The sequence below is a fragment of the Saccostrea echinata genome, unplaced genomic scaffold (genome assembly GCF_033153115.1).
Source record: "Saccostrea echinata isolate AGI-Se365-2 ecotype Australia unplaced genomic scaffold, CSIRO_AGI_Sech_v1 ptg000006l, whole genome shotgun sequence".
In the NCBI taxonomy this organism is placed as follows: domain Eukaryota; kingdom Metazoa; phylum Mollusca; class Bivalvia; order Ostreida; family Ostreidae; genus Saccostrea; species Saccostrea echinata.
Genome location: NW_026889755.1, coordinates 2,596,966 through 2,612,224, shown reverse-complemented (window position 1 = coordinate 2,612,224; position 15,259 = coordinate 2,596,966). Strand labels below are relative to the sequence as shown.

The 15,259-nt window shown below is 32.3% G+C and overlaps 2 protein-coding genes across 2 annotated transcripts in view; one reads left to right on the top strand and one right to left on the bottom strand.

Annotated features, from left to right (window-relative positions):
- Positions 1 to 608: 608 nt before the first annotated feature.
- LOC133180157 (multiple epidermal growth factor-like domains protein 6) lies at positions 609 to 6,806 on the top strand. The gene is made up of 9 exons (XM_061314729.1): positions 609 to 612; positions 714 to 950; positions 1,284 to 1,523; positions 1,757 to 1,894; positions 2,209 to 2,349; positions 2,668 to 2,808; positions 5,934 to 6,062; positions 6,194 to 6,361; positions 6,694 to 6,806. The coding sequence occupies exons 1-9, from the start codon at positions 609 to 611 to the stop codon at positions 6,804 to 6,806; spliced, it is 1,311 nt and encodes a 436-aa protein (XP_061170713.1).
- A 3,963-nt stretch (positions 6,807 to 10,769) lies between these two features.
- Positions 10,770 to 15,259, bottom strand: part of LOC133180156 (receptor-type tyrosine-protein phosphatase alpha-like) — a 75,408-nt gene continuing 70,918 nt past the window's right edge. Inside the window, exons 17-21 of the mRNA XM_061314728.1 lie at positions 13,355 to 13,489; positions 13,032 to 13,151; positions 12,778 to 12,926; positions 11,260 to 11,395; positions 10,770 to 10,904 (exon numbers count right to left, since the gene is read on the bottom strand). Coding sequence (XP_061170712.1) covers positions 10,833 to 10,904; positions 11,260 to 11,395; positions 12,778 to 12,926; positions 13,032 to 13,151; positions 13,355 to 13,489 — 612 coding nt within the window. The 3' untranslated portion in view covers positions 10,770 to 10,832. The remainder of the gene's footprint in view (positions 10,905 to 11,259; positions 11,396 to 12,777; positions 12,927 to 13,031; positions 13,152 to 13,354; positions 13,490 to 15,259) is intronic.

The window sequence follows — 15,259 nt, the reverse complement described above, 5'->3', positions numbered from 1 at the left end:
GTTCGCAGTTCTTTGACTTTTTTCATGTGTCAGTTTGCATTTTATCGATCCAATTGCCAGCTGATTTAATAAAAAGAGGTCCATTTTCTTTTTTGTTTCATTTCTGCTTAATTTTATATTCATTATTACCCAGGTTTTTCTGACATACAAAGTTTGATTACCACAGGCATTTTTTTTCCAATTTAAAAAAAAATGACAAAAAGAACAAAAAGCTTTTGTTTCTTTTCCACTATTTTCTTCTAAGATATCGTGTTTTACATCATATTGGTATAATTTTTCCGCTTGGGATTAATTTATGCTACTTACTCGGTCACGCATTCTCCGCAGAAATTTGTTTTTGCTTACATTAAGAGCACATAAAATATGAAATAGCAATTGGAGAAGTCTGTGTCTTTTTGAACACGCGGAATAAACTGAAATTGCAATTCTGCGAATATGAACACTTCGAAAATACTACGTTAAAAGAATTGCATTTACTTACTTTATGCGCCTTAAAGAAACTGCATAAAGGCTAGGAGCCCTTGTGACAAAAGAAAGTCCATTATTTTTTTCAACATCAAATGGTTTTGAGAATCAACGTATTGGGCATGCAAAACTTATGATGTATAATGGGTATTCTGCATATTGCAGATATTCTACTTTGTTTTGAATATGTTTAATGAATGATCTCTATACATGTCCGAAAAATACAATTATCATTTTGATTTTTTAAGTGGATTTATCAAGGGCTAAAGTCGCCAGTCAGAGCTCAATTTACCCTTGTCTAGATGACGCCTGTAACAAATTTTATATAGCATCAAATGCAGTTGATCGAGACTTGTCCACCTGTACAAGAAACATGTACATTGGAGAAAATTCAATCACAAACACTGTATGGTGGAGAGTAGATCTCGGAAAAATTTTCAGCATTTACAGCATCAATGTTGTCTTCAAGAATTATGGTGGTTATGGTAAGAATTTTCATGTTATGTTGATTTCTGTTGATGACGGCGTTTCTTGAAAATGAATAAAATATTTTTTTGTTAATCTAAACCAGAATGATTGATTGATTGCTTAGCCAACATGGAGTTTCCAACTTCTTTGGAAAAAAACAAAATTTAGATTTGCTCTGTTAAATACCATCAAATCAGTATGTAGATAATACTTATCATGCAAACGCCCCCTGAAATAAGCTTTATTTCGCAAATCTTAAGTACAATAATCATTAAATATTGAATTAAATATGAGAGTTATTACATAACGCACATTACAAATAATAATGATTTTTTTCTTATTTCATACAGAAATGCGACAAAGGGGCCGTTTTGCGGGGTTTTCTCTTTATTTATCGAATTCTAGCCTCCGAATAATTGACTTCCTGTGTTACGAGGATGGGAAAGAATTGCCACCATTAAACTTTACGACGCCATGTATCGGATACGGACGATACGTAACATTTTATAATCAACGATCGGATAAAATCAAATATCCTGACGGATACGAACGTAGAACCATCATTGAATTGTGCGAAGTTATAGTAAATGGTAAATGGATTATCATTTTTCTTTAATTTCATTTTTTATAGAAAGAAAAGTTTCATCAGGGATGTTGAGTCAAGGTGACAAAATTATTAGAAGTCCATAGTTATTCAGTTCACATATCATAGATGTATGAACCCTACGTTATTGATAAATGAGTTAAATTCTATTTAGAAGCAAAAAACACACTATTTGTTTCTTATACATCTCAATGTCTTAAAACTATACAAATTAAAAAGGTTGTAGTGAAGCTGGTGTATATGGAGAAAACTGTAATGTAGCATGTCCGAAGAACTGTCAGGAACAGAGGTGTGACATCGTCAATGGAACTTGTCTTGGGTGTTTACCTGGATGGAGCGGGCGATTTTGTGAAAACAGTACTAGATCATAATTACAGTCGAGTCTCAAGAATCCGGACGCCTCTAAGACGGATGTTTTTCCTTGGGAAATGTTTAAGGGCATAAGAATTTTTCGTATATATATAAACAATTAAAGTTCCGTGTCGGTGATCTGGATGCTTCATTAATCCCGAGAATGTGCTTGGGAACCCAAAGCATTCGGATTAATGAGGCTCGACTGTATATTTAAATGAAATTAATCAGTTTCATCCATTTTACTAAATCTGATTGAAAACTTTAGATTTTTTTTTACTTTAAATATGTTTAATTGATTTGAAATTTTGATTGCCTAGTTTGCCAAGGTGGGTGGTATGGTTTTGAATGTAAATTAAGGTGCTTTGGGCACTGCAGAAACAACGCTTTTTGCAACCACGTGACTGGTCAATGTGACAATGGATGTGCTGATGGATGGAAAGGATTATATTGTAATAAACGTACGTAGCAATCAATGTTTATGTATTTCAACAATGGTGATATTATTTCCACAGACTGAAGTTCATCCGCCATACTAGTATAACGCGATGTTCGTTAACATGCAAGTATCCAAAATATATACAGTACATTTCCTGAAATCAATTCTTAATTCCTGATATCAGGGTACTCACAATTGAACTTAGGGTGAGTTTTTGTGCTGATTTAAATTATAACTGTACTCCGCAAGATCTATTTGTTTGCAGAATGAAGGGAATCGAGAGTATGTAGTGATACTTTAGATTATTTTTGTATTTTGATTGGTCTTCATTTGTTAGCAGAGTGTAAAGATGGATACTATGGCTTGGATTGTAAATTCAAGTGCAGTGGTCACTGCCAGAATAACGGTCCCTGTAACAAACAAACTGGACATTGTGATAAAGGTTGTGAAGTAGGATACACTAATCTCTTATGTAACAGCGGTAAGGAATCTTTTTTTTAATTTTAAAGGATGCTAAGAGGGATACAATGATCCCTCCCGTCACAGCATAACTTTTTTTTTAAAGATATATTAGGTTTACAAAGAAATATTGAAAATTAGATGTGTCAGGGTGACCACATACCCCGCTGATATGCAGGTTCAAACTATCTGAAAGTACAGGCATGTGAAAATAACAATTGGTAGAAATAATTAGAATAATAAGAAAGTTTAATTGGCCATAACTTTTGTAAAAATCGGTCAATTAACACGAAACTCCTATTCGATCTCTAGGTCATCCCAAAAGGAATTAATTCAAACTGCATTATCTACAAGCATAGCATAAAAATATGAAAAATGAATAATTTTGAAAGTCTTAGGGCCAAATTTCTGTAAAAAATCAATCATCATGAAACTCGACCTTGATCAGCAAGTCATCAATATTAAAGGTACCGTACAATAAATAGAAGATTATGAATGTTTTGTATTTGGATAAGGAATTTATTCACAGAAAAACTCGTTTAGTACGAACACGAATATAACGAATTCACGGATATAGCGAAGTTTTCTTGGAACCCAAGCTAAATAAATTTTGTGTATTCCTTATACTGATATAACGAATTACGGATATAACGAAGTAATTTCACAGGTCCCAATGATTTCTTTATAACCGAGTTTTACTGTAATGAGTGAGGCAGGAGTTTTTGATATTTTCACGATGGAAGGAATTTTGAGAGTATTCTCACTTTCTTACTTTAATATTCTTTCATACTTTTACAGAGTATCACTTTTATTCAATAAAAAAAATTACAGTATTTCACTGTTGATTATTTAGTAAATTAAATCCTTATCTACAAGCATAACAAAAAACGTCCCGAAAAATAGTGTATTATTAGAAATTTTGAAGGTATAAAAACAAGAACTTGTGTAAAAATGGATCAATTAACTCGAAATTTATCTGTAAGACAGTTTGTTAAGATCAACTTACTCGAAATTTATTTCCAATTTATCAGAATTAAGAGGCATACCAAAGTTCACCCTTTTTCAACAAGCATAGCAAAACAGAGGTCTGGAAAACTGATTTATTAGAAAGGTATATAAATAAAAATAAGTGCATGTAAATTTTGTTTCTTGTAAATTTTTTCTTCTCCATGAGTTAGTGTGTCCTTCCGGGTATTTCGGGAACCGATGTATGGAACGCTGTAGTGCATATTGTTTGAATGACATGGTATGTAACCACGTAGACGGAGTCTGCGCAGACGGATGTGACGATGGGTACATTGGAGACAGATGTGACAAATGTAGGGAAAAGATTCGATAATATGTATGTCTCTACAAATCACTTAAGATTAAGAACTTTTAGGAATCATTTGAATTTTTTTGTAGTTTCATTACCTGACGTCACGAACGTCAGATAGGTGAAAGATTAATTTTTCAATGGAGGGAAATCATGGGATGAAAGCTAGTAAGCTAAAAGTTGCGCAAGCAGATTTACATCTCATTCTGTTACTTATATTTCAATAACAATAGTTAGCAGAAAAAATAATCATATTACTTATGCAAAACATTGATATGTTTACTTCCTTTGGTTTTATTTATTTATTTTTGGTATGCAACTTTTTATTCCATGCAATATACTATATATATATATATATATTTCCATATATTTCCTCTGTGTTTCTATATTACAATGCACTTGGTCAGTCAATTTGTCTTCTATGAAAGGGAGATACAAACTATTAATTCAAGTCAAATAAAACGGGTAATTCTTCGAACCTTCTCCTTGGAATGTTTTATGCCATAGATGTGATGGCTTCCTGGAATATAAAAATTTGTTTCTTACAAACCGATTCCTGAGACCTGGAATGTTTATTAATCACGTTTGACATAAAAGATACCCTATATGGGCAATTATATGGGCAACTATAATAATGAATTTGCTAAGTTTAACTAATTATTTTGTTTTTATTGTTTTCACCTAAATTTGGACAAGTTTGATAAGCTATGATATCATTAACAAATACACTCAGCACTTGCTAGATTACCATGCATTATCGCATAAAAAATTGTTCATAAACAAATTCATTTCCTTAAACACTAGTAGTTCTTTATTATTAGGTGGTTATCAAATTTTCAGCAGTATTTTGGCAATTCTGGTCTTGTATGCAATTAAAACCCATCCATATAATTTTTCACAGCCAAAGCTTTACAATACTATTCATTTTATTCATTTGTTTTACTTATTTAATCTATTCTTAATTTAAAGTCATTAAACAATCTTCAATATAGCATCATTATTAAATTCTGTCAAATATTATCAACATGCGTACATCCAAGTCTTATTGGTCTTGTTCTGATATATATTTTGAGACACAGAAAAAATCATGTTCTTTTGAACTTAATTCACTTTCCATACTTGTGATTGATCGGATACAGGTAACATTTCAAAAGAGTTCTGATGTTCTGTTAAAATCCACTCATTAAAAGTCTTCAAAATATACGGTGATGAAACATTTCGCACCCAGAGAAGCTTTTCCTGGAGCGTTTCGCACCGGAACACGTTTGACACTACGGGGTTAAGGATTCTGGTATCATTTATGTTCCATAACTTGCATCTATAAGAAAAAATAACTTCATTAAACAGTTTTTCAAGAAGAAAATCCTTTTTCTATTCATTCAATATGACACAAACGCTGCAATGAAGTAAAACGTTGGTCACCTTATACATACTACAGATATTGATTGCTATAATCAGGCAAGCTTTTTGCTTGCTTGCTTGTTTGTTGTTTAAAGTCCCTTTCGAGAATTTTTCACTCATATGGAGATGCCACCACTTGCCGGTGGAGGGCTACATATTTTGAACTATACTTGGCACTTAGGGCTATTGAGCAGTTAGGGATCTTTTTCGTGCCAGCACCTACTGCGACATCGGACCTCGGTTTATACGGTCTCATCCGAAGGACCTGTCTCCACGTCCTGCAGTAGGATTCGAACCCGCGATGTAAGGATCAAATCTTTACTCCACGACTCTAGAGCAGACGCTCTAACCACTGCGCCACGCAGGCGACGCAAGCTTTTTGAAAAACTATTACTATTAAAACAGATATGTCTAAATCATTCATTATGTAGTGTGTAAAGGAGGATATTATGGTAGAAATTGTTCTCAGAAATGTTCTTCAAAATGCATCGACACATGTCAACACACTGACGGCTCTTGTACTTGTTCCTATGGTTGGATGGGCATTAACTGTAACCAAGGTATTTAGAATATATAAATATGGTTTTCTTAATAATTTATACTGTATAATCTATGATTACTTATCTAACATTACAGTAGCAAAATACACTACTTACAAATGCAATCCCCTCCATTTTTTCTGAAAATCAAGAATGTCCATCTGGATATTACGGAATAAACTGTAACGAGGAGTGCAGTTTACACTGTGGATTTAATGACACATGCGAAAGATACAACGGATCTTGTCCAAGGGGATGTCAAGAACCCTACACAGGGCCAAACTGCTTTAAAATGACAGGAAACTGTCCACAAAGGACAGGTAATTCTGAAAAAAAAATGTTTATTATTAAATTTGAAAATATCAGTTTAAGAAAATTAATTATTCTTTGTTGATCTCAAAAGAGAAATGCTATTTTATTATTCCCTTTCTTTCTCTTTCCTTAAAAAAAATTAATGTCAAAACAATGTTTTTACCGAAACAAAAATCATCCATATTCTTATAATTATTGGTACATTATTACGCTTATTAAAGGATTGCGCTTATTGAAGGATTTTTGTCCTTTTTTTATAATCTACTGTATACATGTAATATTTGTCGGTACAACAAACTCATTCTTGATTTCCTTAAGTGGATTTTATTTTATTCTACAGATTCTAAAGATTCTATTCTTCCGATTCCTTTGATCTGGTTTCTAGGACTCATCCTGTCAGTGGTACTGAATTTGTGTTTTGTACTTATAGCAAGTTTTAAGCACTTCAGGTAATTCTGCATTTAATTGTTTTAGGATTTAAAATTTCTTTGTTTATAAAGATTTGATATTTCTTTATTTGTTTTACTGAAGAATGAAAATAGCAAATTGTTTTTACAATCACCGTCAACATAAGGAAAATAAGGAAAGTAAAATATTTTTAAATTTTCTTTTTTGAGAAGGAGATGCCCAAAGAAAAAGTCAACTTCTGTTGCTTTAAAAGATGCCTCAAGTCCTGCGCACACTCGCTACGAAAGAGGAATAACTCCGCCTGGAAAGCAAAGTTATCAAGAATTAAAAAATAACATAAGTTATGAAAATGTTACATTATAACAGTAATACTGTAAAATACCTTTATTAGAAATTCATATCCTTTTTCTTACTTAGCATACGCTGTTTTTCTTAGATATGCAACAGAATATATTTTCATTATGTTTAAATTATGTTAGAATGTTTATTGTAAATTTTTGCAAAGCTGGATATTATAGTATATACATTATATATAAGGTGAACGATAGGATGTGTGCTTTGCTACTGTACACTGTACATGTATTTGCATTATTATGTCACCCTGATCCAAGACGGGACTATGAATATATTGCTATTATTGCACCTATAATTTTTTGCGCAAATGCTCTTGCAAATGGCTTAGACTACCTTAATAAGATTTACAGAAATATTAACACAATCTTTAGTTATGCAATCGACATTTTAAATTTTCAAAATTAATTTCGTTGCCATGGAAACAGAGAAAAAGTCAAAATTCTTTCAAGTTTTCAAATTTCAAATTTCAAATTTATTCCAGTAACTATCCAGCCAATCTTTCTGAAACTTTAAAAAGGATTGTTCCTTGCATCGTCTCTAAGTGTTGTCTGTAAAAAGGACTTGGTAGTTGAAGACATATTGAAGAATAAACAACTTAAGAAAACTTCCTGATACATGACATTGCGTATGGGCATTGTTTGGGTGAGTTGTCTTGTGAAATCGTATGTTGTGCGCACTTGTATACCCTTGTATACCCTGCTCCAAACTCTAAGACTGCAGCATCGGGATCAGTTTTGAATGACATGCATCTACCTGTTCCTTGCAATAGCAGTCTTTCTAATTTTGTCGCCCTGGACGAATCAGGGAGACAAAATAGTTTATGTGCGACATGAATTTCTAAAACTGCTGAACAACAACTCTTGGTGTTAAAAACTTTATACAGTTTTTAATGTTTATGAAAACTATTTTTTTTTCGTTTCAGTATCATATACGTTCTGGCATTGTTTTTAATAGAGTTTAGGACTAATAAAAATAAAGAAAAATCGCTAGGGCTGTTTCATAGAATATATCACTAAGAACTCGGAAGCAAGAAAGAACTGCATTACTAAATGTATTTTCTCTCAGACTGAAATGTCGCACTTTCATTTTTATAGGTGCGACACATGACTGCCGCCTATATTTCTTTGTCCTGTAGATTAGGATTAATATCGGACAATACGTATTCTCCTATTAGAAATCATTTATTTGGAAACTACTTTCCATAATGTTTTCATTTTGAAATTTTTTAAGACATGACGTAAGATTTGTTGCGTTTGCATTGCAAGTGATGGTAGCTTGAGACGTGAGAGGGAAAAAAATAAGTTAAAAAATTATAAACGAATTATTGAAAATAAAAGGTGCCTTAAAGATATATCAGTTTACTTGATCTGTGACGATGAAAGGTGGGATAAATCATTTTGAAGAGTTTGTCTGGACTGTGTGAAAGTAAACGAGCCTAGACAAGATATTGGGACTTCAAAAATTAACAAAAATAAAATATATAAAATCCAATCTTCTTGCAGATCCAGAGTGTTAGGTGGACGGGCGGGCGGTTCCACTTTTGCTGTAGATTCTATATCATTCGAACGTCGTGTCCCCCACTTTTTGTTGCAGGAGGATGGAAATGTGCCATGTAATTGCATTAAAGAATACCAACAATAAATTAGAGAAAGACATTACCTTCTACCGAGCTTTGGAGGTTTATTTCTTTTCTGATTTTTTTCCCCTTGTTTGAACCCCCCCCCCCCCCCCCCCGATAAACATTGCTTCGGGACTGTCTTGAATTTATGTCTTTCACACTGTGGACCTTGAGAATATCAATTAATTTCTGATTCGTTTCTGTCTGCCTTGGATCTGCCTAGCCGTCTTTGAGATTGATTCACCCGATATATTTCTGTAGACAGTCAGTATCTAACCCTATAATATGCCTGACACTATACTTTCAAACTGCATCTATACTAACTATATAATAAATATGGAGCTGATTTTTTGTGCGTTTATTTTGGGCAAATTTTTCACTCATATAGAGACGTCACCACATACCGATGAAGGGCTTCAAATTAAGACTTTTACTCGGCACTCAGGGCCATTGAACAGCGAGGCATGATTTGAACAAAATTAAATCTACGCTAACTAAAGATGCTTACTTTTTTGACTTACTGTGACCTTTTTCCTACCAATTTGAACTTTAATTGTGGCTCCACCTTACCCTTGTGGGTCATGATTTGAACAAACTTGAATCTACACTATCTGAGGATGATTCCATATAAATATGACCAACCATGGCTCTGCTGTTCTTGAGAAGATTTATAAAGATTTTTCCTATATACTCCTATGTTAAACTTTGACCGTCCATTGATGCTCCATCCTACACCCGGGGTCATGATTTTAGCAAACTTGAATCTACACCACCTGAGAATGCTTTCATAAAAATATGACCAATCATTGCTTTGCTGTTCTTGAGAAGATTTTTAAAAAAAAAACTTTCCCTGTATTTCCCCGTGTAAACCTTTGATCGTCCATTGTGGCCACACCCTATCCATGGGGGTCAAGATTTGAACAAACTTGAATCTTCACTATCTGAAATATATATGAGTTTTATTTTTTCTGGCCCATTGGTTCTTGAAAAGAAGATTTTTTCAATGATGCCATTAATTTTCCGCTATTTTTAATTATCTCCCCTTAGAGAAGGACATGACCCTTAATTTGAACAAATTTAAATCCCCTTCACCGTAGGATACTTTGTGGCTTATACTTATGTAAAGTTGCATACCAATAGTTTGCATAACCCTAACTATGGGATCTTGGTTTGAACAAATTTAAATTTTTCTCTCAGTAAGGGGTGTTCCACATATACTTTACCTTTTCTGATCTACTGGATCTTGAGGAAATCTTGTGATACACTAACACTCGTTTTTCTATTTCTTGATTATCTCTCCTCTGAAGAGATGGCTTTTCATTTTTTTTATCAAAAAAAAAAATTAATAAATTTCCTTCATCAAAGGATACTTTACTCCAAATCTGCTAAAAGTTTGTTCACTGTCTCTAGAGAAGTCGAAGATCTGAAAAGTTATCAAAAGACAGACAGATGGAAGACGCATAAATGTTTAACTGAAAAGTTCACTTGGAAATTTGTGTTGAGTAAACTATAAAGCAACAAAATAACACTTAATTTATAAAAACATGTTTCATGTACATACAGCAAATACAAAATTACAAATTAAACAATAAACATATAAAACAGATAATTAGTATGAAAAAAAGCTTGATTGGATAAACGTATTCTGTTAATTGCCACCTAGGTATTTTATGATGAGTGTTAGAAACCTATTTTAAGTGATTACATTACACAACAAACATAACGTAGATGATGTGTTACATGTATTAATACAATGACATTACAAACTCAAAAAATAACACTTTTAAATAGATTACAATAAAAATTGAAATAAGACAAAAAGATTTAAAAATATTTCACAAAGTTTATGACTCCAAAACACAAAGTGATACAATAAATAAATAAAAGTGAATAAAAAACAAAACTCTTTAAAAAGCAGTTCAAATAAGCTTATCACTAATGAAAAAAATATCCTCGAAAGATTAGTGAATATATATAGTTTCTTTTGATTTTGCCGGTCAGAAGTTTTTACATTAATTACAAAGGTTCATCGTAAGATTAATCAACAACGAATGTTAAAGATATTATGTACTAAGTTATAAAAAGTTTCCTCCCTTTGTCTAACAATTCGCGTAAACACTATCATTCTGCATGTATTCTGCAAGGACATCATAACAAAGCTGGTATTCCTCCTAAAAACAGAAAATAAAATGTTACATCTAGTAAAAAATTTCTTTATTCAATATGGGATTACCATAAATGATATGCATATTCAAAATCAAAATATGTTATCAAGCAATTAAAGAATTGGACTATGCATTCGAGAGATTAAGAATGTATATTGTAACAAGGAAAGCTTAAGACAAAAATAGTTTTATCTCTCAAATTTAAGAACCCTTTTTAAAACCTTACTTACAATCAGATTTTACAATTTGCTCATTGCAAATAACGCAAGTAAACTACAGGGGGAAATATCGGAAAGGTTTGAAAAGATCACAATAATCTACAGTTCAATCTAACGCGTACTTAGAGGGTAAAAGCACCCACCAAAGTAGACACAAACTCCGGTCTACGAATCTGAAGTTGTCGTGTGATGGTGAAGATATCTACTTCCTTATCCATCAAGAGTTGTTCCAGGGCGTTATAGACAACACAGAATGCTCCACAGCGTGTGGCTCCATCACTAACAGATGCATGTAATAAATATTATTAAATTAAAAAAAATCTTGTAAGAGGATGGGCGAACAAGGCGAGCGTAATGCCTACATGTATAGTGCGACAAACTTTAAATCTTAATTATAACAAAATTTTCTTTGATATTCCATCTAAAATTAAATTATACTTTATGCCTATGAAATAGCATCCGCCCACTAGAGAGGGCAAAAAGGATCATTTTCTCATACTATAACACAATATTTCTATACGAGTGGGTCTTCGCTCCATATTTTTGGAAATTTATCCTCAAAAATCGCGTAAAAACATGCATTTTTGGTTAACAAAAAACATGGAGCAAAGGTCTGCTATACCTTTAAAATAGAATGTTATGACACAACATTCACATTTTTCCGAGAAATAGTTGAAGTCCATTTAGTCAAGGGTCATATCACAAACATGATTTAAATGCCACCATTCATCAGGAGCTGTGTAGCGTGGTGTTTAGCGTGTTAGTCTCAAAGGAAAATGATACTTAGGTTTTTTTATTGCTAAGGTTCGAACCACATTATTTTTAATAATAGCGTAATTTTTGCCGAGAAAATTTTCCGCAGAAAAGTTTTGTTTTTCATAATTTAAAAAAATTCAATAATGAGAACTTTATATACTAAATTCACAAACTGATTATGATTTTTGTGTATTTATGCATATAAATGAATTTATGTGATCTAAATACATACAAGATTGTGTTATTTTTATTCATCACTATTTTGTGTCAATTCATGGGTCTTGAGGGGTTTTTCCGGGTTTTATATTTAAGCGCCATCTAGTTACGGCTATTAGCCTCATCCTTATCAAAATAACTTTTGGCTCCGAAAAGGTGGTTTACAAATTTTACCCACACCCACCCCTTCAACCCTCCATGTACATTGTTATTGTTGTAGAAAATACATGTACTAGTTTTCCTTTGTATAAGGTGTGGGATATTTTTTGGGCCCCACCTTCTGCTGCATTCTGAAATTGTAAAATTTGTAATCTCATTTGGCATTTGTAATAAAGGCTCTATACACACAAACCCTCTTTATTATTTGACTTGCTGCAGAACAGAGCTGCAAATGTGCTTCAGGTTCATATGAACTGAATTGTTCATCAGTTTCAGTATTTAAGAGCACATAAATATATTTGAAGCTATAGGCATTCTGCGCGCCTTGTTCACCAATCTGCTTTTGTCACGAACAGTTTTGTAACGTATATGAAAAAAGGGAAAAGCTAACGCATTTTCCTGCAAGCAGAAGGTCAAAATATGCAGATTTTTTTTTAAAGTTCTGAATATGTTACCATTAATAAGAAAAGATTTTTATTCAAACAAATACAAGACTCACATCCCAAAGATATACAAAATTTGTAAATTACCTGGACAAAATAAGTATTTTCCCCTCATCTTTATCTTTTTCTGATTTTGCCTCTTTGACCACATCAAGTAATACTCTTTTATCAGCAAGGGACCTCCCTTCCTTCCAGGTCTTACATTCAAACACAGTTATTCTCATGTCGCTACTTCCCTAGTAAAAGAAATTATGTGTGTTATATTAAACCATGGAACACTTAGAATTTTGGGCACAAATTATGGAATTACTGTTCAACTATGATGTATAAATAAGACAAACCTTTGGCTGCAAAACTAAATTCCTGGTTGTAAAGTTTACAGTATTAGTTGATGTTTCCAATTTAAGTTCAAAACTGCCTACATTTTTGTGTTCTGATTTTGTTGGAACCCAGAAGAATGACTGGAAAAATGATACAAATTTTATGTGATTTTTTTAAAGAAAGAATGGAGAATTTATAGTTAGCAAACCAAAAGAAAACCAAAACATAAATTGAAATTGTTTAAAAGTTTTATTTTTTATCTTTGGTACCCTTAAATATAAGTATAATATATATTCATAATTGATTGATTTTTCTCGACTTCATTAATATGTAGCTATCTTACAGACTTAATTTCCTTTAAAGGACTCAGGAAAACCACAACACGAGCATCAAAGTCCCTGATGAGTCTGAGAAAATCTTCAGTGTAGTCAGGAAGTGGGTACTGGGCGCTGATCATACTGTCGTTTTCAGTGAAGGACTGGAACATACATTTTATATAATTTTTGTCCTTGAAGAACAAATGCAAGCTTGTAAATGCTATTAAACAATCTAAAATTTGATCATGAACAAAATCCAGAAAATAAATTATTCATTAGTAGTATACATGAAGCTTAAGTTCTGCCTCTTGCTGTAGACAACAAAACATCAATGTATACCTGTTTAATATCTTTTTTTTTTTGGGTTTCTTTTTTTTCGTGTCTGGGAGTAAACAGCGAAATTAAATTGAACAAGAATTAACATATTTAAGAGACTTGTTATTAAAAGTCATATATGCAAATTTTTCTGTTATCCTTAATCGATTATTAAAAGTCACTTTATATGTGTACATATAAGGACGTTATAACGTGATTTTATTTTTTAAAATACAGACATGCAAATAAACAGATGTGGACTTATTTAACAAATAAACAACGTTATTCAGTGAACATGGCGTTATGAATAGCAATTGCTCTGCAGGCATATTCCATGATACTTGCTAGTGCATCATGGAAAATATGCCAGCAGAGCTATCGCTATTCATAACACGTTCACTGAATTATCATTGTTTATTACTTGTATTTGCATTCTGTTATGTCAAGAACATCATAGGAAATCCTGGCCTGCACATGGGCACGGGTGCTTGTCTCTAGTGAAGAAAAATATGACAATAAAATTAGTAAACCTGATTGATACTAATTTATCCACTTTATCCTCAATTAATCACATACAATATATGTGGTATTTGCTAGTTATCTGGATACGAACCGCGCCGTCGTCAAATTCTTAATCTTGTTTTGATGCTGTTGTGACGCGCAATGACGTCATCGTCATCGAAACTCTCCGAGAAAAATTATAAATAACAATAACATGAAAAAAGATAATTTTTACATTGATTTTAACTTAAGAATGATTTTGTTTTGTTTCTTTAAGTTCTTAAAATTCTTTTTGATAGTTAAAATCGTTTTTGAAATAAATATATTATTACAGAAATTTCGCTTTGTCTGAACGTAAAAAAATCCTAACGTGAAGAGTTATTGTTATTTCCAACAATATGCGTAAAAATGAACAAACAAATTAAAGATATAGAGCTATGTTTAATTTGTAGAAAGTTTTATTTTACAATCAAACATGTTGACTAAAATTATTTATTTTTTAATTTGAAAACACCTCAATCAGTAATCTTAATCATTTCTTTTTTCCCGGAGGATTCAATTAAAAATTTAATTTTACTGCCTTTGCACAACATTCCATATATATATTTCTGAATGTTTTGTTTAAGTGGAGTAGATTGTACTGCTCCAGTGTAAGAAACGAAATGCACTTATAGCAAAAGAAGCTGCATTCATGGTGCTATAAACGCAACTGGTGAGTGCAGGTTTATAGTGGGAGAAATCAGAGTGTATGCATATATAATTCAATACCCTTCATTTAAGGATATTGACATCTGTATTAATCACTGTCAATTAACAGACCATGATTACTCATGCAAAGAGATGAATATAGACCATTAAGACTAAAAAGATGTTTGTTAATAGTTTCATGCCCATTTTATTAAGGTTTCAAAGTGCAGCGATTAACGCTGTAAATAAGCCTGGATTACATGTAGGAACCCCCGTTACTGCTTGTATACACAGCATGACGTAATTATGTTTATTATAGTACTGATAAGTAGATCATCGATAGGATTATAGTAACGCCTTATTAAACGAGACACCTGAGAACTTAATTTCAAATTGTTTAATAAATGTCTCTTCTTAAAGAAGATAAA

Bases quoted from the DNA above. Each gene is read 5' to 3' on its own strand.
- LOC133180157 (XM_061314729.1), top strand. The intron at 1,895-2,208 runs GTACTAGATCAT...TTGATTGCCTAG, and splicing joins CGGGCGATTTTGTGAAAACA to TTTGCCAAGGTGGGTGGTAT. The intron at 2,350-2,667 runs GTACGTAGCAAT...ATTTGTTAGCAG, and splicing joins AGGATTATATTGTAATAAAC to AGTGTAAAGATGGATACTAT.